This window comes from Cataglyphis hispanica, chromosome 4 (genome assembly GCF_021464435.1).
Source record: "Cataglyphis hispanica isolate Lineage 1 chromosome 4, ULB_Chis1_1.0, whole genome shotgun sequence".
NCBI lineage: Eukaryota > Metazoa > Arthropoda > Insecta > Hymenoptera > Formicidae > Cataglyphis > Cataglyphis hispanica.
Genome location: NC_065957.1, coordinates 10123177 through 10143121, shown reverse-complemented (window position 1 = coordinate 10143121; position 19945 = coordinate 10123177). Strand labels below are relative to the sequence as shown.

Below are 19945 nucleotides of genomic sequence, written 5' to 3'. Positions count from 1 at the left end.
GGTGAATGTGTTTCCTTTCTCTGTTTATCTCGTCTCCGTATATCTCTTTTGGATAGATTATTTCTATATGTTTTAAAAATGCTACATGATGACATTTGTCTCCCAACGCGGTTGCTTAATCCCAAAGTGCCTCCATTAATTATTACATCCCTTCCAGAGTGATTCGCTTGATACACACGGTACTCTTTGTACATTTGTTTTACACACTCGTATTAAATCTAGCTTGACGCGTGGATTAAGCAAATCACCCAAGTCGAAACGATGATCGCCTCGATATCAGAAGAAGCGATGCGCATCGCTTCGGCAATAATTTATCCTTAGAGATAAAAGTGGAGCGTTTATTGTCGAAGCGGTCGCGCGACCCCCACACCGATAAGGCGAAGAAATATTTTTTTATTGCTGTAATTCAAAATGTGGTCAATTAACATATTTTTCCCTCGTACAGAGAAATCCCTGTCGAAACCCCTCTCCCCCAGTCCCTTCAATCGCCCGCGGAAAGATTGCTTTGAGAATCATTGCCCTGATAATGTAAAGTTTTTCTATGTATTTGCGGTCTATATCGCTGTGTTCGTTCCAAACTAAAGCGAGTACTAGAAGTGCGTGTCCCTTTTTTTAATGTATATATATATATATATATATATATATATGTATATGTATATCTTCCACGCCGTGAAAACTCCGCGGCACCAAAAATTTCTACACTACTTTATTACGCAGGCCTCTATAAGACTTACGGTAGCATGGTAAACCTCTATAAAAATAAGAGAGCTATCCTACGTAAACGTATTACAAAAATAAATGGCATTGTACTCTGCTAAAGAAGCAAAATGGTACAGGCGCAATGTCGAGCGACGCGAGCATCGTCAATTTAATTCCCCTCCCTCTCCTTGCTTCATCAAGTTTCCTTGTCTTCGTTTTAGGTGTCGTACCTTCGTTACGGTTGTTCTTTTTTATGGTCGAATCGTTAAACCGATTGCTAAATTCGAAAGCTCGAATGCTTTTTTATTTGCCGCTCCTCTTATACCTTCCCTCGATCGACCCCCAACCGAAAGTCAGGTTTAATTACATCACGTGTTACTCGTGCCAGGCGACGCGAGGGTATAAAATGTACGAGCCAGGGCTGTGCTTAACCGGGGCTATCACAAGTACGAAGTCGATCACACGGCACGATAGAGCGTTTAAAGTAGTCGGATCAGGAGCCAGGTTTTATAGTGTTAGGAATGAAACTTAGTGCCTTCCGATAAAACATTGCCACTTCACTCACGATATTGTTCATTGAAACGAGAAACACTCTCGAATTTAATCCCTCTCGCTCATAATCATCCAATCATCATGAAACATCAATTGTTTAAACGTTTAATATTGTTTCTTCGGACTTAATAAAAGATTAAAGATTTTTATACATATTACACAAAAGGTATATATCAATAAATATCTATTTCTCTCTCCAATGAATAATACGTTTCAGAAAGTGGTAATATTTCCTAGGACGACCCTGTATATATTTCTGTAGAAGAGAGATTTAGTAAGGATGCCACCACCAATAGTTCCACACGGTTCGATCATTTAAATTTGCTGATAGAATATATCGGGAAGATACGTACAGAGCTACTCGCTAAATTGTATGAGAATGTTAGAGTATGCGATGCGTATCGCGTTCTTCTCTGATATGACAATTATATCTGACATGATAATTAATTAACATGACAAAGACGAACTATCTAACATTGACGGGTATAGTGTTTCAAGATTATTCCATGTGTCCCTATGATCAGTTGAATAATTGATATCATTATATGTATACTCAATTGAGAACGAAAAATCAAACAATCTCATAAGCAAAATCGTGAAATAAATAAAATTGTTCAACTTTTATTTCTTTTAGTTACATTATTATACTTCGTTTCTTTTCTTTTTTCGCCGTTTAAGTATATGGATTCATTTTTATACTCTAAATATAAAACGAGCAGAAATGTTATTAAAACGGACCTGTGCAATAAAATCAAGAACTTTTACATACATAATAAAGGAATAAAAAAATAAAATAACAATATATTCGATTATAATTGCACAGCCGATGCAAGATTAAAATTATTTTTGCAAGATTATAATTATTTTTTTTCTGCCAATTGAATTCGCTACCAGGGTTAATACTTTTTTTATTGCAATGGATTTCTCGTTCTTAATTTATCGCAAATAAAGATATGATTAAAAATGCATTTATTTTTCGATATAAAAAAAAACATGTTTTACGAGTATTATTTAATAATATTTTAAGAAGTCTGATAAAATCCAATTTTATGCGAAATATGACACAAAACGCCAATTGTATATATATATATATATAAATCTATACAGAAAAATAATGCATCAAAAATATACAACGAATGTAAATCTCTATATGTAAAAATCACGTTAGATTTTATTCCTTATTTCATAATTTCAATCATTAAAATACAGAAACATATCGTTGTATAAGTTACGACATAGTATAAATAAAATGTATAATGTACTATTAGAAAAAGCACGTCTTGAAATATTCCCAAGAGCAGCTCTATGTATTTCTTTTCTCGCCTTTTTTAAGCATAATTTAAAAATTGTGTTCGTAAATTTTAAAAATAATTTAACATCAACATGAATCGAAGACACCAAAGAATCCATCCTTTATATATAATCAATTCTCGCGCATCATCACGGTATTTAAAAAGCATATCCTTATCGCACAGTTGTCTTATAATTCATAATTCGACGTTAATTTAATTTAACACTGAGTGATATTTGTTATTTAATGTTATGACTAATAGTTACGTTAACATCGCTGATTCGTATTCAAGCACAAGAGAGCAGCGTCATTGACAGGTATACATAAATCAATCTACATACAGGAAGAGTTTGATGAAATATTTCAACAAATTTTTCACTATAGTGAGAAGAAAAAGTATAAATAAAATTAAAGTAACAAAAGGATTACACCGCGTATTTGCATTGGATAATATTTAGCATATATAGTTTTTAATTAAATTACATCATGTTATCTATTGGAAAAATTAAAATAAATTATTCGCTTATATATGCGCATTTCATATCAAAGCAATCTTTTCGATAATGTTTTAATGAAAATTGTATGTAATAGAAATTGAAAAATTTAGCTAGAGTAAAGTGAAGATGACTCACTTATTTTTCTTTTTCGCTATAACAATCAATATACTTAATGAAATGGCACGGATAATGTACTATAAACGATTAATAAAATTTTCATTGACAATAGAATTTGAGAAGAGTGCGGAAGAGTTCCTCTATGAATCTATACTTCGCAAACAAAAAGACTACGGGATGTAAGTCTCGTAAATTAACAAACGCGTCAACAAATACAAATAATATTTTATATAATTTATTGTTATATATTACACAATACACAATGTAACATTAAATATATATCGATTTCTTTGAAAGCTAATTTCTCTCTACATAAATGGCTCAGATAATAAAAATATGAGAAAATCTAATACTGTAATAGGCGGATGAAAGCAATTTATAACAAAAAGTAAAATGTATGTACAAAGTAATGAAAACCGTAATTTATTTATAGATTCTCGCCTTTTATCGCCCACGTTTATTATTATCTGTAACAACTATGCTTCTTCCGCACCATAAGATTATAAAAGGTAGTGACAGAATATATTTGCAGAGAATATCGTTGTCTTGGAAGCAATAGTAAATATAACATTTAATCACAAGATATGGATCACTAATGTTAACAATAAGTCAAATTGATGTGAAAATATTGATGAAAAAATTTTCATCATTCGTTTCTTGACGAAATAAAAATAAATATTAGCTTTGTGCTCTCAATCTCAAATAAAATTTCTTAAAAGAATAATGACATTGTTAATGTAAATTAATATAATAAAAAATAAAATCACAGATGTAAATCTGAACAGCCAATTTTCACATATGATACATTTTTTTTTTACGGAAACTCGTAAAATATATGCATCGTGATAATATTTTCATTATCAAAATACATTGTCAAAATATTCGTTTATATATAGATACATGTTGCATGTAACGTTAAGAATATGTAGTTAATGAAATCTTTATAAACAATTTGAATAATGTGAGATAGTTGAGAAACTATCTCCCTTATAATATTACAGATTTGTTCTATGTTTCTTTACATATTATTTAAGACGAATATTTTGTTGTCACAAGATCAAAATATTTGATATTTTTCATATGACTATTTGCCAATATTTTATCAATTGAAAATTAACTCAGAACATAATCGTTACATCTCATAACATCAGAGTGCAATTATATTTTATTAGTAATTATAATAAAATATAAAAACATATGTCGTTTTACAATCGTAATTCGCCAATTTTAATGTTTTTAGAAATTTTTATTGAAAAAAAATACTTGTAATTTTTATAAATAGCAAGAGAAGTCAATTGTGTATATCTCCTAATGATATCATTATAAATATTGGTCGTGTTCAGCTGAGATAGTAATATGCGCGAGTGCTAAGCAAATAATTGAACGTAATTGATTTAGCAAATAATTTCGAATATTACACACGCAGTATTTTCAGCTGAACGTTATTGCGATTTGCGAGTTATTAATTCAACTATTATTATTCAAATGAGTTCGCGTAACGTAAAAATTATTCATTCTTAACTGCTTGCAATCTCATCAATGCTCATAATAATCATCGTGAAATCTGTAAGCGGTAACTTGAATTGTATTTTACGTAAAAGAGCGCGTCTCATAGCTCAATACGTCTTTTGATTCTCTTAATGATTATATTTCATATACACAAGTTGTTTTTATATAATGAATTTCGAGATTAAACGTCCCCGCGTGTGACATGAGTCATTCTTTTCCCTTGCCTGCGATTGATGACGTTAGCCTATCACGATCTCGCGTCCTCAACATGTTAAAATCAGGGTAACAAACCCTTTCGTCCAATTTTTTACAAATTTACTACGGTAAAATCAATCTTACGTCAAATCATATCATCAATGTAGAATCGATTGATCTCTGATATCGTAATGCAAAATGGAGAATGAATCACGAAGTGATGCGATATCTCTATTACAATGATAATCGATCTTCCAACTACCGGAAATAATCAAGGACATTATGCGACGGAATATCAGCTGTAGAACTAAAATAAAGTAGCGCGTGTCTATTTTAGTCACGGAACAGAAGAAAAGTAGAACAGTGTCAATATTATATTCTCGAACTTTTGATATCAATCATCTCAAAGACGAATTCAGTCAAACCTATCGCAATTGAAATCTGATACAAATACGGATTCTGTGTAACTTATCGATTTAACTCATCATGTTTCATAAAAATAAAAAATTATTTTTTAAATAATTAATAAAAGAAACTTTTGTGCTCAAGAAACGAAATCGTCGAAATTCTATCCGGTAATTAGAGGATTAAGAAGATTTGTATATAGAGTGGGTTATAAAAACAAAAAGCAATGTAGAAAAATGAATAAAGAAGTGTGCATCTCACGCGTATCTTTACGTATAACGAATATTCGTTTGTCGCGCATGATAAGTATAGCATTTTTTGCAGACGTATTTTGCACTTTAGAAGCGCCACGGAACGTCTTTTTCTTTTTTTTTTTCCATTTTTATCATTTTTTATATGTACATATGTATTGGTCCGACGAGTGCTCTCTTGAAGAAAGGACCTACATTTTGTGCCCTCTTCTTATGAAAATACACTTTTTTTGATATACATGTCACGAATAACTCGAGATACGTCCCATGCGTCCCATGGAAAAGCGACGGGTGTTGTCAGCGTGAGATCGTTATTACCGATTCGGAAGTTTCGATTATAATCTCAGTGCTGGGCAATATCCTAAAAATACATACATATAGCCTTTATGTATGCGATATACTGTCTGAAATAGTTCGTATACTAAGTATTGAATAACACAGCTAAAATCTCACTACATTTTCAGGATGCTGGCCACGATTGATCCTGACTGAAATTTATCAGTTTACTTAGAAACGTAAATGTAACTTTCAATTCTAAACAAGGAGAGATTTTTACTTTTGATAAATAAACTCTTTAGATCGCGAAATTAATTTGATTTCGATATAAAATTTCAAAAGTATTTGTCGTTTTTTTTTTTTTTTGTGCAATTCCAGTCTTAACGTTTAGGAACGCTAAATTAAAGAATTTTCAATCAAACAAAAATTCATTATACATATTATACTCCGTACATTATCTTTTTTTAGACGTTTAAATAACTTAAATATGCGCTTGAGTACTAGTAATAAATTGTGTGTAGCACAAACATGAATTGACATTTCGCAGATTAATAGACAGATATCGGCGTAAAATGTATCGATAAGATAAAATTAGCCGCCTGAAAGCAAGATCTCTATTTCAAACAGTATGACGATTTATAAAAATTTACTAAATGTAAACCTTTGCGGCCGGTATCCGCGCGCGCTCATATAAAATTCTCTTTAAATCCTCACATGTGTATGTAATTATTCTCCCTAAACAAAAAAAAATAACATACGATATATATTCTAAATATATACCTTTTTTGCCCAACACTGCGAAGATGTGTTAAAAAAAAAAGGAGATCGAAGTTGATAATTAATCGATCGACTGCGATTTTTATCCCTATCCTAATCTAATCTCTATTTATTTTTTACTTACATATTTATAATAAGCTACAAAATATATATATATATATATATATGTATATATATATCACTACATTAGGAGCTGCGCGGTCATATGCACGGAGGCTTTAATCACAGCTTTAATAGTACAATTAATATCTCGTAGAGCTGCCCAATGACTAGCCGACAAAAAGATCAATTGCTTTCTCTTATTATATCTCGTTACTCAATGAATCGTGAATCAAAAATTGCGCATTCACGATTTTACTTTTTCTTACGCGAAATTAACTTAATGGCTTATTATACTTTAATTAATTTGATCAGTCGTAGTTAATTAACTACGTTAATTAATAAAACAATGGTCTGTTAAGTTAATCAATAATTTTCCAATTATTTAACTCATTTTGTCGTCCAAGAAAATACGTTTGACGCGGCTCTTAATGAAACATTCTGTCACACTACACCCTCCTCAGCGCGCTTACATGCGTCTCCTTTCAATGAAATTAGAAAGAAATGAGAGAGTAAACAGAGCAAGAGAATAAAGAGATAAAGAGAAAAAAAAAAGAGAGAAAAGAAAAAGAAAACGTTTTCGTAGATTTCCACAGATCATTACAATAAAAATCAGTCTTACCCAGGTGTGACTTCGCATTCTCTTTAAATCGAAAGCCTCAGGCATACGCGCGCAGGATCATTTTGATCATTTTACGATGTGAAAACTAGATCACCGAAAGAGAAAAAGAGAGAGATAGAAAGAGAGAGGAAAAAGATAGAACCACGATACAAGGGGGTTCGAGAGGCACGCTAGCGCAAATATATATAGCTTTCTTGTTCGATCTGTGTACCTTCGTAGCTCTATAACGCGCAATTAATAATGGATGAATTGCATTTACACGTGGTCGCAACTATCTTAGATCGATTACTCAAAAGTGGTAATCGGGTATAAGATGTGTGCACTTATTGAAATTAACTATCCTCTCCAGCTCCATACGCGCGGTTGTCATGGTTCCCTCGCGCTTGCACAGAAGATTGCGGCGTTAATGAACAGGAGGTAATAATAAACTAATAGCTCTAAGGATGTTCTCACGAAGAATCAACACCTTACGCCTTTTACGTAATTAAAACATTTTTTTTCTTTTACAACTCGCTCCCCCTACTTCCGCTTTATAATACATCTGTACGTCGTATATGTATATGTATATACAATATATTTGTACACACACTTCGTATGTGAAAAGTAAGTACAACTATAGAACTGATTCAGAGATATGCTCTACTCTCTAACAAAGAACAATTTTTTTATCACAAAAACGCGCATCTCGTCACAACGAATGTATCCAATGACGTTGCGAGGGGATAAACGTTCTATGATCTAAAAGAGAAAAAAAAAGCAACATAAGGAATTTTCGTAGCGCGTTTCAAGCTAAAGAGAAACCATGACGACTATGTGACGGATCGAATGCGCTACGTGATTGATGAAATAAACGAGCGCGTGTGTGTGTGTGTGTGTGTGTATTTTCTTAGTGCTAATGATAATAGTTTAATAGCTTATCGTTAGTAGTAGGTTGTAGCAGTAGAGTAATAGTGATGATAGTATAGTAATAGTCGTAATAATAGTAGTGATAGTAATATGTAATTAGGGAAATGTCGGTGGTGGTGATAGACGTGGTGGTGGTGGTGGTGGTGGTAGAATTAATTAGAATAATAGTAGAGTGACAGTGAGACACAGGCATTAGCCTATATATAGTGTTGTTGTTATTATTGTTGTAAAATTAATAGTAGGGTGTCTACCAAACATCTTCGGTAGAAACCAAAATAGATAAAATTTCGTTCCGTGACATTGCTTTTCCTTTTCCCTCCTTTTGATATTCATGAAAGTAGTGTTAAACCAATAGTTTAAACATTGTAGACAATAATTACTATCTATATCACAGATCCAAGTGACTAAACTCCTTTAAAAATATAATATAAATATGTGTACGTGTGTGTAATGGTTCACGCATAATATATATATATACACACATGTATATATGTATATGTATATGTATACTCGCAGAGACGTGATTAAAATCAGACGAAACAAAAGTGCTGAAACTGTGAAGACTTATAGAAACGTTACACGCTTCGATTTCAGCTAGCATCGTGTGTAATGATTGAATCATTAGAACGATATACATACAAATTTTGCACCGGCACGATCTGATCGTCCGGCGATTGAAAACCGCACCTCAAGCGGGTGCTATTTAATCTCGTGTTAAAAAAGATGCTCGTGAGTATAAAATTCATTAGATGAGCACAAATTATTAGCAAACATTTTTCGAGCAGCAATCACAATTGATCAATTGTGTCGTCGTACCCCTCTTTGACCAAAAGCGTATCCTTAAATCGAGTGACGAGCGAACATCCGTCGTTATGAATCGAAAGTATAGGATGCTCGGTAGGCACTTTGATCAACCGACGCGATTAAATAGCACCAGTTTCACTGATATTATCGTACGTTGGAAGTCGATCGATGCTAGGTGAAAACTCGCGTTCAATTGTTACGCTGAACATATTCCGAATACGAGATCGTGGGATTCGTATTCGAGTAATGAGCGTACAAATAGAGCGCGGGATGAAGACCTGGTGGAGGGATGCCGCGATGCAGCTGGTGCGTATGATGCTGTGGCTCCGATGTTGGGTCTAGAGGGGACGACAAGTGCGGATAAAGTTGGGAACTGGGGCTGTCCAAGGGGTTGGAGGAGCCCGTCGTTTGGTAGACACTCTGCGGTGTGCTCGTGTGCTCGGTGTGAGACATAGACGAGTTAAGTGTGAACGGCGAAGACGCCGAGGTGGGACATACTACTTGCTGTGGTGATTGGTGTTGCGGCAGGGGCTGGGTGACGAAGCTGCTGCCATCTAAACACTAGTTGGTGGTCTGCGGATGTAGCAACGGTAGTGGAAGCTGTAGATTGTTCTGCTTGGCTAAACTAGCGATCTCCGCGGCTATGCCTGTACCTTTGGCTCCCGCGAGGCCATCCAATGACGACGGTCCTTCGCTGTAGCGCAAATCACAGACCGGACTCTCGAAACCGGTGCCAGGCGTGCCAGCGCCGCTACTCTGCGGCGTCGGCGGATTGTGATTCGAGCTGCTTTGATTCATATCACGATGTACCCGATTCTGATGCCTTATTAGATAACTATCACGTACAAAGGTACGTCCGCAGATATTGCACTCGTATGTGGTACTGGCGGTGTGTGTACGGATGTGAATCGCAAATTGACTTTTGGACGTAAACGTGAGGGAACATCGGTCGCAGACTAATGGTTTCTCGGCTACGTGGCTCCAACGATGCGCCGTGACGTAGCTTTTCACAGCGAAACGTTTCTGGCAAATATCGCATGCATACGGCCGTTCCCCCGTGTGCACCCGTTTGTGAGTATTGAGACTGCTCTTTTGAGTAAACCTTTTCAAACATAGCTCACATTGAAAGGGTCGTTCGCCCGTGTGCGTCCTCATGTGCACTTCTAAATAAGGTTTGCGGCAAAAACTCGCCTCGCATACTGTACAATGATAGGGCTTATTCCCCGAATGAAGTTTCATATGCACATAGTAGGACGAAGCGGAGGATAGCACCTTGCCGCAAACTTTGCAAGGTTGCGGCTTCGATCGTGAGGCTTCCTTGACGGTCTGTTGACCCGTAGACTGACGACCGGGTGAGTCCTGCGGCATGCCCTGATTTTGCTGCTGCTGATTCTGCTGCTGATTCTGTTGTTGATTCTGCTGCTGATTCTGTTGCTGACTTTGCTGCTGATTCAACTGTAACGTCTGTTGTTGGGGCTGCATATGACCTTCCTGCTGAGAAAGATCCTCTCGATCATCAGACAGATTCACCATAGAGTTAGATCCATCCGAACGACTGGAAGCAACAGAATAAAATCCCATGGGTTCACTCTTGATTTGTTGTTCAAACATGGACGTCATTATGTCAGTCTGCTGTGGTTGAACCAGCTGCTGAGACTGCTCGTCCTGCTGCTGTGCTGCTTGCTGATGGGGGAGCAGAGTCAGGTTGCGCTTGACAAACTGCTCATATCCTGCGTACCAATCCACCTGTATAAGAACAAAGATCTAGAGTAGCGATATCTGCTCCGAAATAAGCTACGCGCAAGTATTGTCATGAATGACCGTCGTACGTATACGGTTATGTCAGGTTATATTGAGACGCTTTGACATTTATCGTTGACAAGTGACAGAGAGTAGTCAAATGATCAGCTGATTGCATAACTTTTACGCGATGCCGTCGTGCACGGCGCAATGCCGTCGTGAAAAGACAGTCGGTCCGGTGACGCGAGTCGCTCTATTTTTAAAAGAGCGACGATAGAGAAACGTCGGAATATATTTTGACGGAGGAACCGGATTCCTCACGAGCGGGGGCTACGAGCGAGGGAAAGGGAGGGGATCTGTTGTGCGTCTCCGAAGGAAAAGATTCAAGCGATCGTCGTCGATACGTACCTTTGCTAATGTAGTGGTCCAGGTCTAAGGTTGAAAAATGTCACGCCTCATCGAGCGCACCGCCTCTCGTCGTCGAGCGGCTTCACGGGCAATCGCGAAACATTTGTACAGTCAAATTGTTTTTCTCCGACACAAAATATAAGATGGCTGCTACTATATTTCTCGACGAGCACCTATATGCGCGCACACGCACACGCGCCCACTGCCGTCAGACGTAAAAGCTGGTCTTCTAATTGGTTCTTATCCTTAAGCCGCATACGTCGCCGCATCAAACCGCGATATGTGAATTATTCGCCACGATTGGACGCAATGACGCGATCCGTCGCGATGAAAAATTTTAAGCAATATTTTCATGGATAAAACTGTAAACTTTTTATAACATTTAATATAAATGTATAAAAAATGCAGATGAATTGATAGCAATGCATACGAATATTATTTACTCTTGTATAACGTGATCAACAATAAGATTTTAATGACAACTAAGCTATATTCGTAATACGAAATGTTTAATATTCTCAATGTATTTTTCGACATATTAAAATATTAATAAATGTTAGTGCAATAATCTAAATTACATATGTGACATAACGAAAATGACATTTGAAAATGTATAAAATTCGCGAATGTGGACATCAATCATGGCATGGCCAATAGCGTAACAAAATGAGAGTTTCTTATTGGTCGCATCACAGGTAATCTCTATGTTTATAGATTTATGCCTTGGAGCTTTGCATTATTTACACTTTTTGCACTGAAAGTGAAATAGATATATAACTAAAGAGAAAATAAGAAAGAGATGGAAAGTATAGCAGAGGTGTAGCTATAAAGGACAGCGACAGATGTTATAGGTCGCACATTGTCATTATTCTGTGGTATTCGAGATTCGAAGATCGTGAGCGTGATTTCAAAGAGCGGAGCAGTGTATATTTACACGGTGTTCGTGCTTCGCGAAAACCGAGTGCAAAAACGATTTGTGTACTCATAACAGCGGCTTACACGTTGCTCCGAACAGAATCGTAACGGTAATATTGTATTCACATATATTATATTTGCATAATTTTAATTCTTTCTTAAGAAATAATCGCATTATATTCGATATTGTATAATTATCACGTGGCATAGGTAATAATTGCGTTATTATAAATCAATGAGAGTGTGTGCCCGATTGAAGAAACTTTACGGATTAGATAGAGCTCTCATACGGCAGTAAAGATACGATATATTGTATTAGAAATGTAATAATTTTAATATTTAAACAAATTTTCGGTTTTTGATGTTCGCGGTTTTGATATTTTCAGTCTAATATTATTTTCAACTAATTAATTTAATATGTCATATTTAGCTTTCTCAAAATTCATTTAACACCATATTTATTTAAAATGTACATATATTTTATATTAGAAAAATGGCTCTACCATCAGAGGACGTTATGAATACCAATCTCGATGATCCTGTAACAAAAGCAGTGGTTGATAATATCATGGGCAATCTGCCCACGAAAAAACCTCTCGTTCGTTGTGAAGACTGTGACCTTTCCTTCACAAGCCAAGCAGTGTTGGATACACACTTACAAGGTGCACGCCATGCTAAACAGGTTAGTAATAATAACAAATATTTATAACGCGTATTATACAGGCAAAGCAAATATATTATTTCATGTTGCCATTTCACAGGTAAGATCTAAGAATATAATGGCAACACTTGAAGAAACAAAGATTTCATTTACGAAAGATGAAGAAACAAATGGGCTTAAATGCAATGTATGTAATGTGTGCTTGAACTCTATTCAACAATTACAAACACATCTTAATGGTAATGAAAATATAATGATAATAAAATATTGTTCTTGTGATATATATTATAAATTAGCTACGATATAAGATTTATAAATCAATACAATATTATAAAAAAATAAATATATATTTGCAGGAAGTCGTCATAAAAAGAAATTAATGAGAGGTAATAATAAATCCTTTATGGTAAGAAAAACACTGCCGTATGGTCTTAAAAATACTCGCTTTATGTATCTGGATAAAATAGAGAAAAATACTGTTGTACTGGTTTATAGTTTAGTATTGTTCGCATTTGCATGCTTGACTCTGCTGCTTACTTTTGCTTTTCACTTCTTTCTATAACTATGTGAGATTAACTTGCTTGCCATTCTTTTATTGTTACATAATTTCAGTGCTAGTAAGCGCTTAGTAATCATTGCAAATTTGTTGTTATTATGCGTTATTTATTATTATTATTTATTTAATATTTAATGATTATTGGAATATAAGTAATATTTGTATATTTATTATTTATTTGTTTATTAACATGTTATCGTGAAAAGCAATTGATCACGACTCATTTGCATACATGTTACATTTAATAAACTAAATTTAGTTGACTATTCTTCTCAGATCTTTTTGTACAAATATTACACATATATGTATTAATTTTTTTTTTATTTAATATTACTGTATTATAGAAATATTTGCTTGTTATTTTTTAATGACTACCTTATATAAGATATATTACACAATGGAAAATAAACTAGAACAACAAACGACATATTATTAAACTTTTATAACACAATGGCGTTGTATATATTTTCCTAATTTGCAACTTATTTTTCGAAATACAACAAAATAAAAAACAATTAGTTTCACATATAATATAAAATATTCAACAAAAAAATATAAAAAATGTATTCCAAAAAAATCATAATATGAAAAGCACATAAAAATTATGTAAAAATCTATATTTGATAAATATTATATGTACATATAGATTGTAATATTCAATGATAATTCTTTACATTGCTATAAAAAGTTTGTAAATTAATGGAATATTGACATATAAAAAAATACATTTCTATTTTTACATGTTACAGAAATATATTGTATATTTTAATAATTATATGTATATTCCACTTAATATTACACATTCATTAATGATCAATCTTTTTATAGCATGAATGTAGTGTTCAAGCTGATTTATTATCACAAATTACCGCTTTTGCGGTTGTGATACATAGATAGTGTTGATCCCACATTGATGCTTAGGTGAATGGGATGGCAAAGAGGTTGTCACCCAAGGGATTGCATTGGCATCATCAACTGGTAGCGCGCAACAATCCAGTCCCACAAAAGGGGTTTCACTTTCCTGCGATATTTGTAACAAGTTCTTCAACTCCCAATCTCAATATAGTGTGGTACAATAATTTTATACATATATTTATATACATGTTTAATTTTTCATTTTGCATATCACACAATGATTTTTTTAATTCGGCATAAACACATAATATTTCTCCATAAATTCCTTGGAAATACATCGTCTTATATAATTACATCGAAAACCATGCCATAATATATCATGTATGTAAAATTTATATATTTGCAGCATATGAATTCGGAGAAACATGCTGACAAAGTGAAGAGATCTAAGAATCCGAATAAGAAAAGATTTGTTCCATATTGGAAAAAAACAAAACGAAATGTAATTCCCAAGGGTCAAATACCATCCTTGTCAAACAACTTTGTATCAGGCGGTATTACATATCAACCATAAGCTGTAAACTTATAAACCTTATAAAACTTGCACATTTTATTTTGAGTTATATATGTAATGCACACTAAAGAATTATTTTTAATATTCTATTAATTAAAATTATGGCCATATATTTATAATTGAGTTTTTGCAAATCTTTCTTAAATGAATAAAATACTGTTCTTTAATGATAAAAAATTGTTTTTTAAAGAAAAGAAAGATAAAAACTATTCTATATATATATATATAAATAGCAATATATGAAAATAAACAAATGTATATTGCATTAATTAATTAATCATATTGATATTGATGTTAATTCCCATTGAGCAACGAAAGTTGTAGAGTCCATCGCTGCTCAAACTATCGCAATTTAAACAAAAATCGCAAAATATAGTGATATAATTTATATGTATATTTACATTATACTGGTTTCTCATGTTGAGAATTATATATTAAATTTTTTTTATTTAGACATAAAGTAAGTTTAATTTGTGCGTAAATTGCATTTTGAATTGTTGCAAACAGATTGTACATCATCCTGCGATAATGTATCACCTTCAGGCTAAAAAGAATGTAAAATAGTTAATAATTTCAAGCATTTTTCAATCTAACGTGATATTTAGTGTATATACGTTTAATCATATGTATTTTTTCCTAACATTACCTGGATTATATATGTTTTCAATAAACGACGTAATTCCGCATTCTGCTTTCGTAAAGATTCTATTTCGATATTCAATTGATGTCTTTCTTTTAACACTTTATGATATTTCTTAAGTCCAATTAATAAGCCATCCCAAAGTCGTTCCTTTTTTGCTGGGAAAATTTCAATGTATCGTTTCCAAAAATTTGTTATATCCTGAATTGTTATATTTCGAGACACGACTGTTTTTTTGTCTATTAATTTTTCCTGGAAAGTTTGTGGCATCTCTTGCCATTTAACAAAATAATATCTTTCCACAAATTCTCGTAAAGCTTTAGTGACAAACGTAGTTTCAATTTCAAGCAAGTGTCCCTTGTCGCACAATAAGCGTCGTTGCATCTGATCGTCATCTATAAATGAAGCAAACAAAATTAATAATATTATTTTATCACACAATATAAATTTCTCTTTAACTCTTAATTATTAGCCAAATTCAAAAATATACATACCTTTGACAATATCGCAAATAGATGCAATAGAAATTGAGGTGCGTTCCACAATAGGAAGTAACGTTTCAGTCAGAGGACTTGGAGATGAACTATTTATTATGCTTACATCGTTGTTGGGAATAGATGATTTCTCGACATAGATCGCTTCTTTCACGTCAGCAATCAATTTAGCTGCATCTTCCGTAAATTCTTCGGCAATTCCACAGACGTCTAACTGTTCTATAATTCTAATATCTCAAATAATATACATTTTGTTTTCACTTTATTTTATACACTACTTGATTATGTAATCATATCTATTATACATACTCCGTTTCTAAAGAAGCAGATTTCATCATAACAATTTCATCACAAATAGATTTACTTATATCTTTGCATATGGGACAATACGCATACGGTAAAAAGAAATTTAAGAGAAATCCAAGTTCCTCTTCAGATTTCACGTTCAGTGCCTAATAATACATGACAATTATAATGAAATAAAAAATGAAATATTTATTATATGTATATTTACCTGAAACACATTATCTAATCGTATAACTAGTTGATCCTTTGCAGTGTAAGGTAAAAGCAACTCGAGTAGTTTATTTTCGATCAGATAATCGCAACAATCGGCGATCTGTCTTATAATATGATTTAATAATCGTCTTTCTAAATTGATTTCCTCGATGGTATTCGCCGGTTTATAAGATTTACATATTGTTTTATTTTCTTCAGCCATTCTATTTTCTTTAAAAAATGCTAGTATGTATGCGACAAAAAAAAATTTATGTGAAATAGATCAAAATAAAATAAATCCTGTTACCTTCTTCTATAGTGCATATTACACAACGATAAGATGGCAAATCTTCTTTATTTAATAAGATTTTCTCAGGTGGATTCCAGTCCAGGCCTAACGCTTGTTCATATATAATTTTGTCAATAGTTAAAATCTGAAACGTGTTATTAGTTTAATATCAATATTATCGAAAAGTGTAATGCATACCTTGTCGAGCAATTCATTCGTATTTTTCGTATTCATATCCCAAATTTGCATATATTTCTTATCATTAACGCTCGTAAAATGATTAGACTTTTCCACTAAATCCAAAATATTTTTATGTGCTTTTATGACTTGGTCAGTAAGTTTTTGTATCTCAAGTCTCGTATTTTCTTCTAACTCTGCATAATTCTTTTTTAGACCATTGATAACATCTTGAAGTCTGTAAAAGAAGCATCCACTTGTTGCTTAGAACTAATTTATCAATTTCTAAATTAAGTCTATTTAATACTGACTTATTGATTCTTCTCCTTTGTTGATTTTTTACTATAATGTTTTCATCTTCTCGTTGTTTAAGCACGGCGTAGCTGTAGTCCAGTTTCTCAATGTTTATAAAACACAACGCTTTCGTGCTCTGCACCTCTTGTCGAAGCTTTTGAATCTCAAGTTCAAAACTGATTTTCTGAGCTCGGAACTCTTCCTGATGTTCGATTATGACTTTTTTCATCTCTTCCTCATATTCGTGCATTATTTCTTTTCGTCTGTCTAGTCCCACGAGATTATCCTCTTGTAATCGTTTGTATAACGCTTCCCATTTTTCCATCATATTTTCTAACAATATTTTATGCTCCGATTCGATTACGTCATTAATGAGAGACAACTCGTGACGGTAAGCTTTGGCCATGATGTTCATCTAAATAAAAGTCATTCAATCAACAAGTTAATCAATTATATTCTTATTTTTAGAATACTTTTCCTCTCCAAAAAAATTATATATATACATATATATATATATATATATATATATATATATATATATATATATATGTATGTATGTATGTATGTATGTATGTATGTATGTATGTATGTATGTATGATGGATGTATGTATGTATGTATATATATATATATCTTACTTGATTGTCCATTCTATTGATCAAAAAATTTATATCTTCGTTCTGAGTTTTCTGATCATTAACAAATTTGAAATCGGCGTTCTCCAATTCTTGTCGCAATTGTGCGATAACAGCATCTTTTCTCTTTATAATATCCAAACACTTGGCATTTTGAGCTTCCATTTCCGCGTGTATATCTAACGGATCTTTAGACGCAAGAATATTTGACCATTTTTTATTGATTTCCTTGTATCTGCTCATGCATTCTTTCTCGTCTTCCTCGAGTATTTTGAACAACTCTCTTCTGATTTTCTGCTCTTCCCTCCGTCTTTGTAATTCTCTAGCATCGTTTGCGATTTTCACGGAAGATACCTATACATTTTGATAAAATTGCGTTTAATCCAATATTTCTTTGATATCAATAATATATTGTAAATATACAAAAAAATTATATTAAAATAAAATAAGCATTTGTTGCACGAACCACTTCGTCTGCTTCCGTCGATAATTTTTCCAAGAGTTCAAAACTAGCAAGTATTTGTTTTTCGATAGACTCCCTTTCGACAATTTCTTCATCTTTAGGACCTATTTTTCTGCAAGAATAACAACTCTGACATTATGCGGCAAAAGTATCCAATCTCTTAACATTACAAATATATAAATAAATATATATATATATATATATATATATATATATATATATAGTAGTTTTAATATCGATATTACAATATAAATTAATTTACATGACAAACGTTTTATATTATTTTTGAGAAGAGTACGCGCAGTTGTATAGGAGAATGTGTGGAAAGAAAAACGATATTTGTATATTTAACATTTAAGTTTGCGACCTGAACATATAATGCCATGTAGTATTTAACCAAATGTAAAAAAAGAAAAATGTTCTCACTTAGTTAGCGCTTCTGCACGTCGCTGAATACGGATCCGGCGCGCTAATTTCCGCTCGTTTGGATCCGACGACGTAATGGATGGCTCCTCCGAATCTTCCGCAAACTCCGAATATTTGTCATTCATTATTCATTCCCTCTCTCTACGAACGCTTCGTGTTGTGAACTTGATGTAAATACACACGCGCGCGCGCGCGAGACGCGTCGCAAATATGATTCAGGCAAGATTCAGGAAGGTCTTAATTTGACATCGCGATGTAATATATGTACGAAACAATTAAATCTATATACGCTGGCGACGAACATGCTCTTTTATTCTATACGAAATATCTGTATTTGTTTGCTCAATATTCAGTCGCCAAGTGAGACGAATGATTGTTTGTTTTCATACGATGCATATCTCTATCTATATGTCTGTGCGCTATAATACGTAATTAGTGTGAAAACACATATTATTCTTTTGCTATTCTCGTCATTAAAAATATAAATTTTGAATTTCGATAGTTTTAGATGCGACGAGAATAAACGGTCAGCAGATCCGTTAGCCGCTGTTAATAAGTGATAATTTTATCTTAGTAATCGATGCATCGCATCGGGAGATGTCGCCACATATGAAATTTAAGATCTGTAACTGCTCAACTAAATTCAACGGAAATCGCTGCCATTTTCGCGCGCGCAGGCAGGTAGTCTCGATACGCGGAATCGTTAAAAGAATCTAACAAGATCTCGAAGCTTCAAAAATAAGTATGATAAAATAGACGCATGGATACGCTCTTTCATTTTAGCCTTATTTTTGTATCCGACTTGCGTAACAACCGCGATTATTTTGGCAAAAACCGAAGAGGACATACATACGCACACATACGGAGAGAGAAAGAGAGAGAGAGAGAGAGAGAGAGAGATATATATATATATATATCAAGTTTATATATTCATGTATTTAAGACGTGATTTTATAGATAAACGATCAGATAAGCGCTATACATGTCGTCGTTATCGTTTTGGCGCAAAGAAAACAGTCGATGCTAATGTACTGGAATATGTACGTGTCGTAACCTTCGGGCACACGAAGAACGCGAAATAGGCGCTTCAATGACGAACGGAGCTTTATTCGCTGCGCGATAAGTGCTATCATTAATCAGTCCCGCAGAAGGCCTGAGAGATAATTGTAACGAAACCGCCAAGCGATATAGCTTCTCGTGACTCGATAACGGATATACGCGCGATGAATTAAGATGTAACATCTACTCGCGGATTAAGAACGTCACGATTCGACATAGACGTATTTGCGACAACCCATGCCCATTTGAATTATTAATGTCG

General features: G+C 33.5%; 3 protein-coding genes across 3 annotated transcripts; 1 reads left to right on the top strand and 2 right to left on the bottom strand.

Moving 5' to 3' along the window:
• Nucleotides 1-635: 635 nt before the first annotated feature.
• On the bottom strand, nt 636-11329 carry LOC126848803 (zinc finger protein ZFP2-like). Its single transcript, XM_050590021.1, has 2 exons — nt 11149-11329; nt 636-10746 (listed from the first exon to the last, which is right to left on the bottom strand). The coding sequence occupies exon 2, from the start codon at nt 10618-10620 to the stop codon at nt 9562-9564; it is 1059 nt and encodes a 352-aa protein (XP_050445978.1). The 5' UTR covers nt 10621-10746; nt 11149-11329; the 3' UTR covers nt 636-9561.
• A 653-nt stretch (nt 11330-11982) lies between these two features.
• Nucleotides 11983-14721, top strand: LOC126848817 (zinc finger protein 346-like). The gene is made up of 6 exons (XM_050590047.1): nt 11983-12173; nt 12553-12745; nt 12825-12963; nt 13081-13110; nt 14202-14350; nt 14542-14721. The coding sequence occupies exons 2-6, from the start codon at nt 12557-12559 to the stop codon at nt 14707-14709; spliced, it is 675 nt and encodes a 224-aa protein (XP_050446004.1). The 5' UTR covers nt 11983-12173; nt 12553-12556; the 3' UTR covers nt 14710-14721.
• A 392-nt stretch (nt 14722-15113) lies between these two features.
• LOC126848781 (dynein regulatory complex protein 1) lies at nt 15114-18878 on the bottom strand. Its single transcript, XM_050589970.1, has 11 exons — nt 18625-18878; nt 18202-18310; nt 17739-18089; nt 17119-17516; nt 16829-17045; nt 16649-16775; nt 16358-16572; nt 16153-16295; nt 15844-16070; nt 15356-15744; nt 15114-15253 (listed from the first exon to the last, which is right to left on the bottom strand). Exons 1-11 carry the CDS (start codon nt 18747-18749, stop codon nt 15176-15178), a joined length of 2379 nt encoding a protein of 792 aa, XP_050445927.1. The 5' UTR covers nt 18750-18878; the 3' UTR covers nt 15114-15175.
• Between the last annotated feature and the right edge of the window lie 1067 nt (nt 18879-19945).

Bases quoted from the DNA above. Each gene is read 5' to 3' on its own strand.
- LOC126848817 (XM_050590047.1), top strand. From the start codon at position 12,557: ATGGCTCTACCATCAGAGGACGTTATGAATACCAATCTCGATGATCCT. The intron at 12,746-12,824 runs GTTAGTAATAAT...GCCATTTCACAG, and splicing joins GTGCACGCCATGCTAAACAG to GTAAGATCTAAGAATATAAT. The intron at 14,351-14,541 runs GTACAATAATTT...ATATATTTGCAG, and splicing joins CCCAATCTCAATATAGTGTG to CATATGAATTCGGAGAAACA.
- LOC126848803 (XM_050590021.1), bottom strand. From the start codon at position 10,620: ATGACGTCCATGTTTGAACAACAAATCAAGAGTGAACCCATGGGATTT.
- LOC126848781 (XM_050589970.1), bottom strand. From the start codon at position 18,749: ATGAATGACAAATATTCGGAGTTTGCGGAAGATTCGGAGGAGCCATCC. The intron at 18,311-18,624 runs GTGAGAACATTT...TTATTCTTGCAG, and splicing joins CGTGCAGAAGCGCTAACTAA to AAAAATAGGTCCTAAAGATG. The intron at 16,573-16,648 runs GTAACAGGATTT...CATTTTTTAAAG, and splicing joins AATATGCACTATAGAAGAAG to AAAATAGAATGGCTGAAGAA.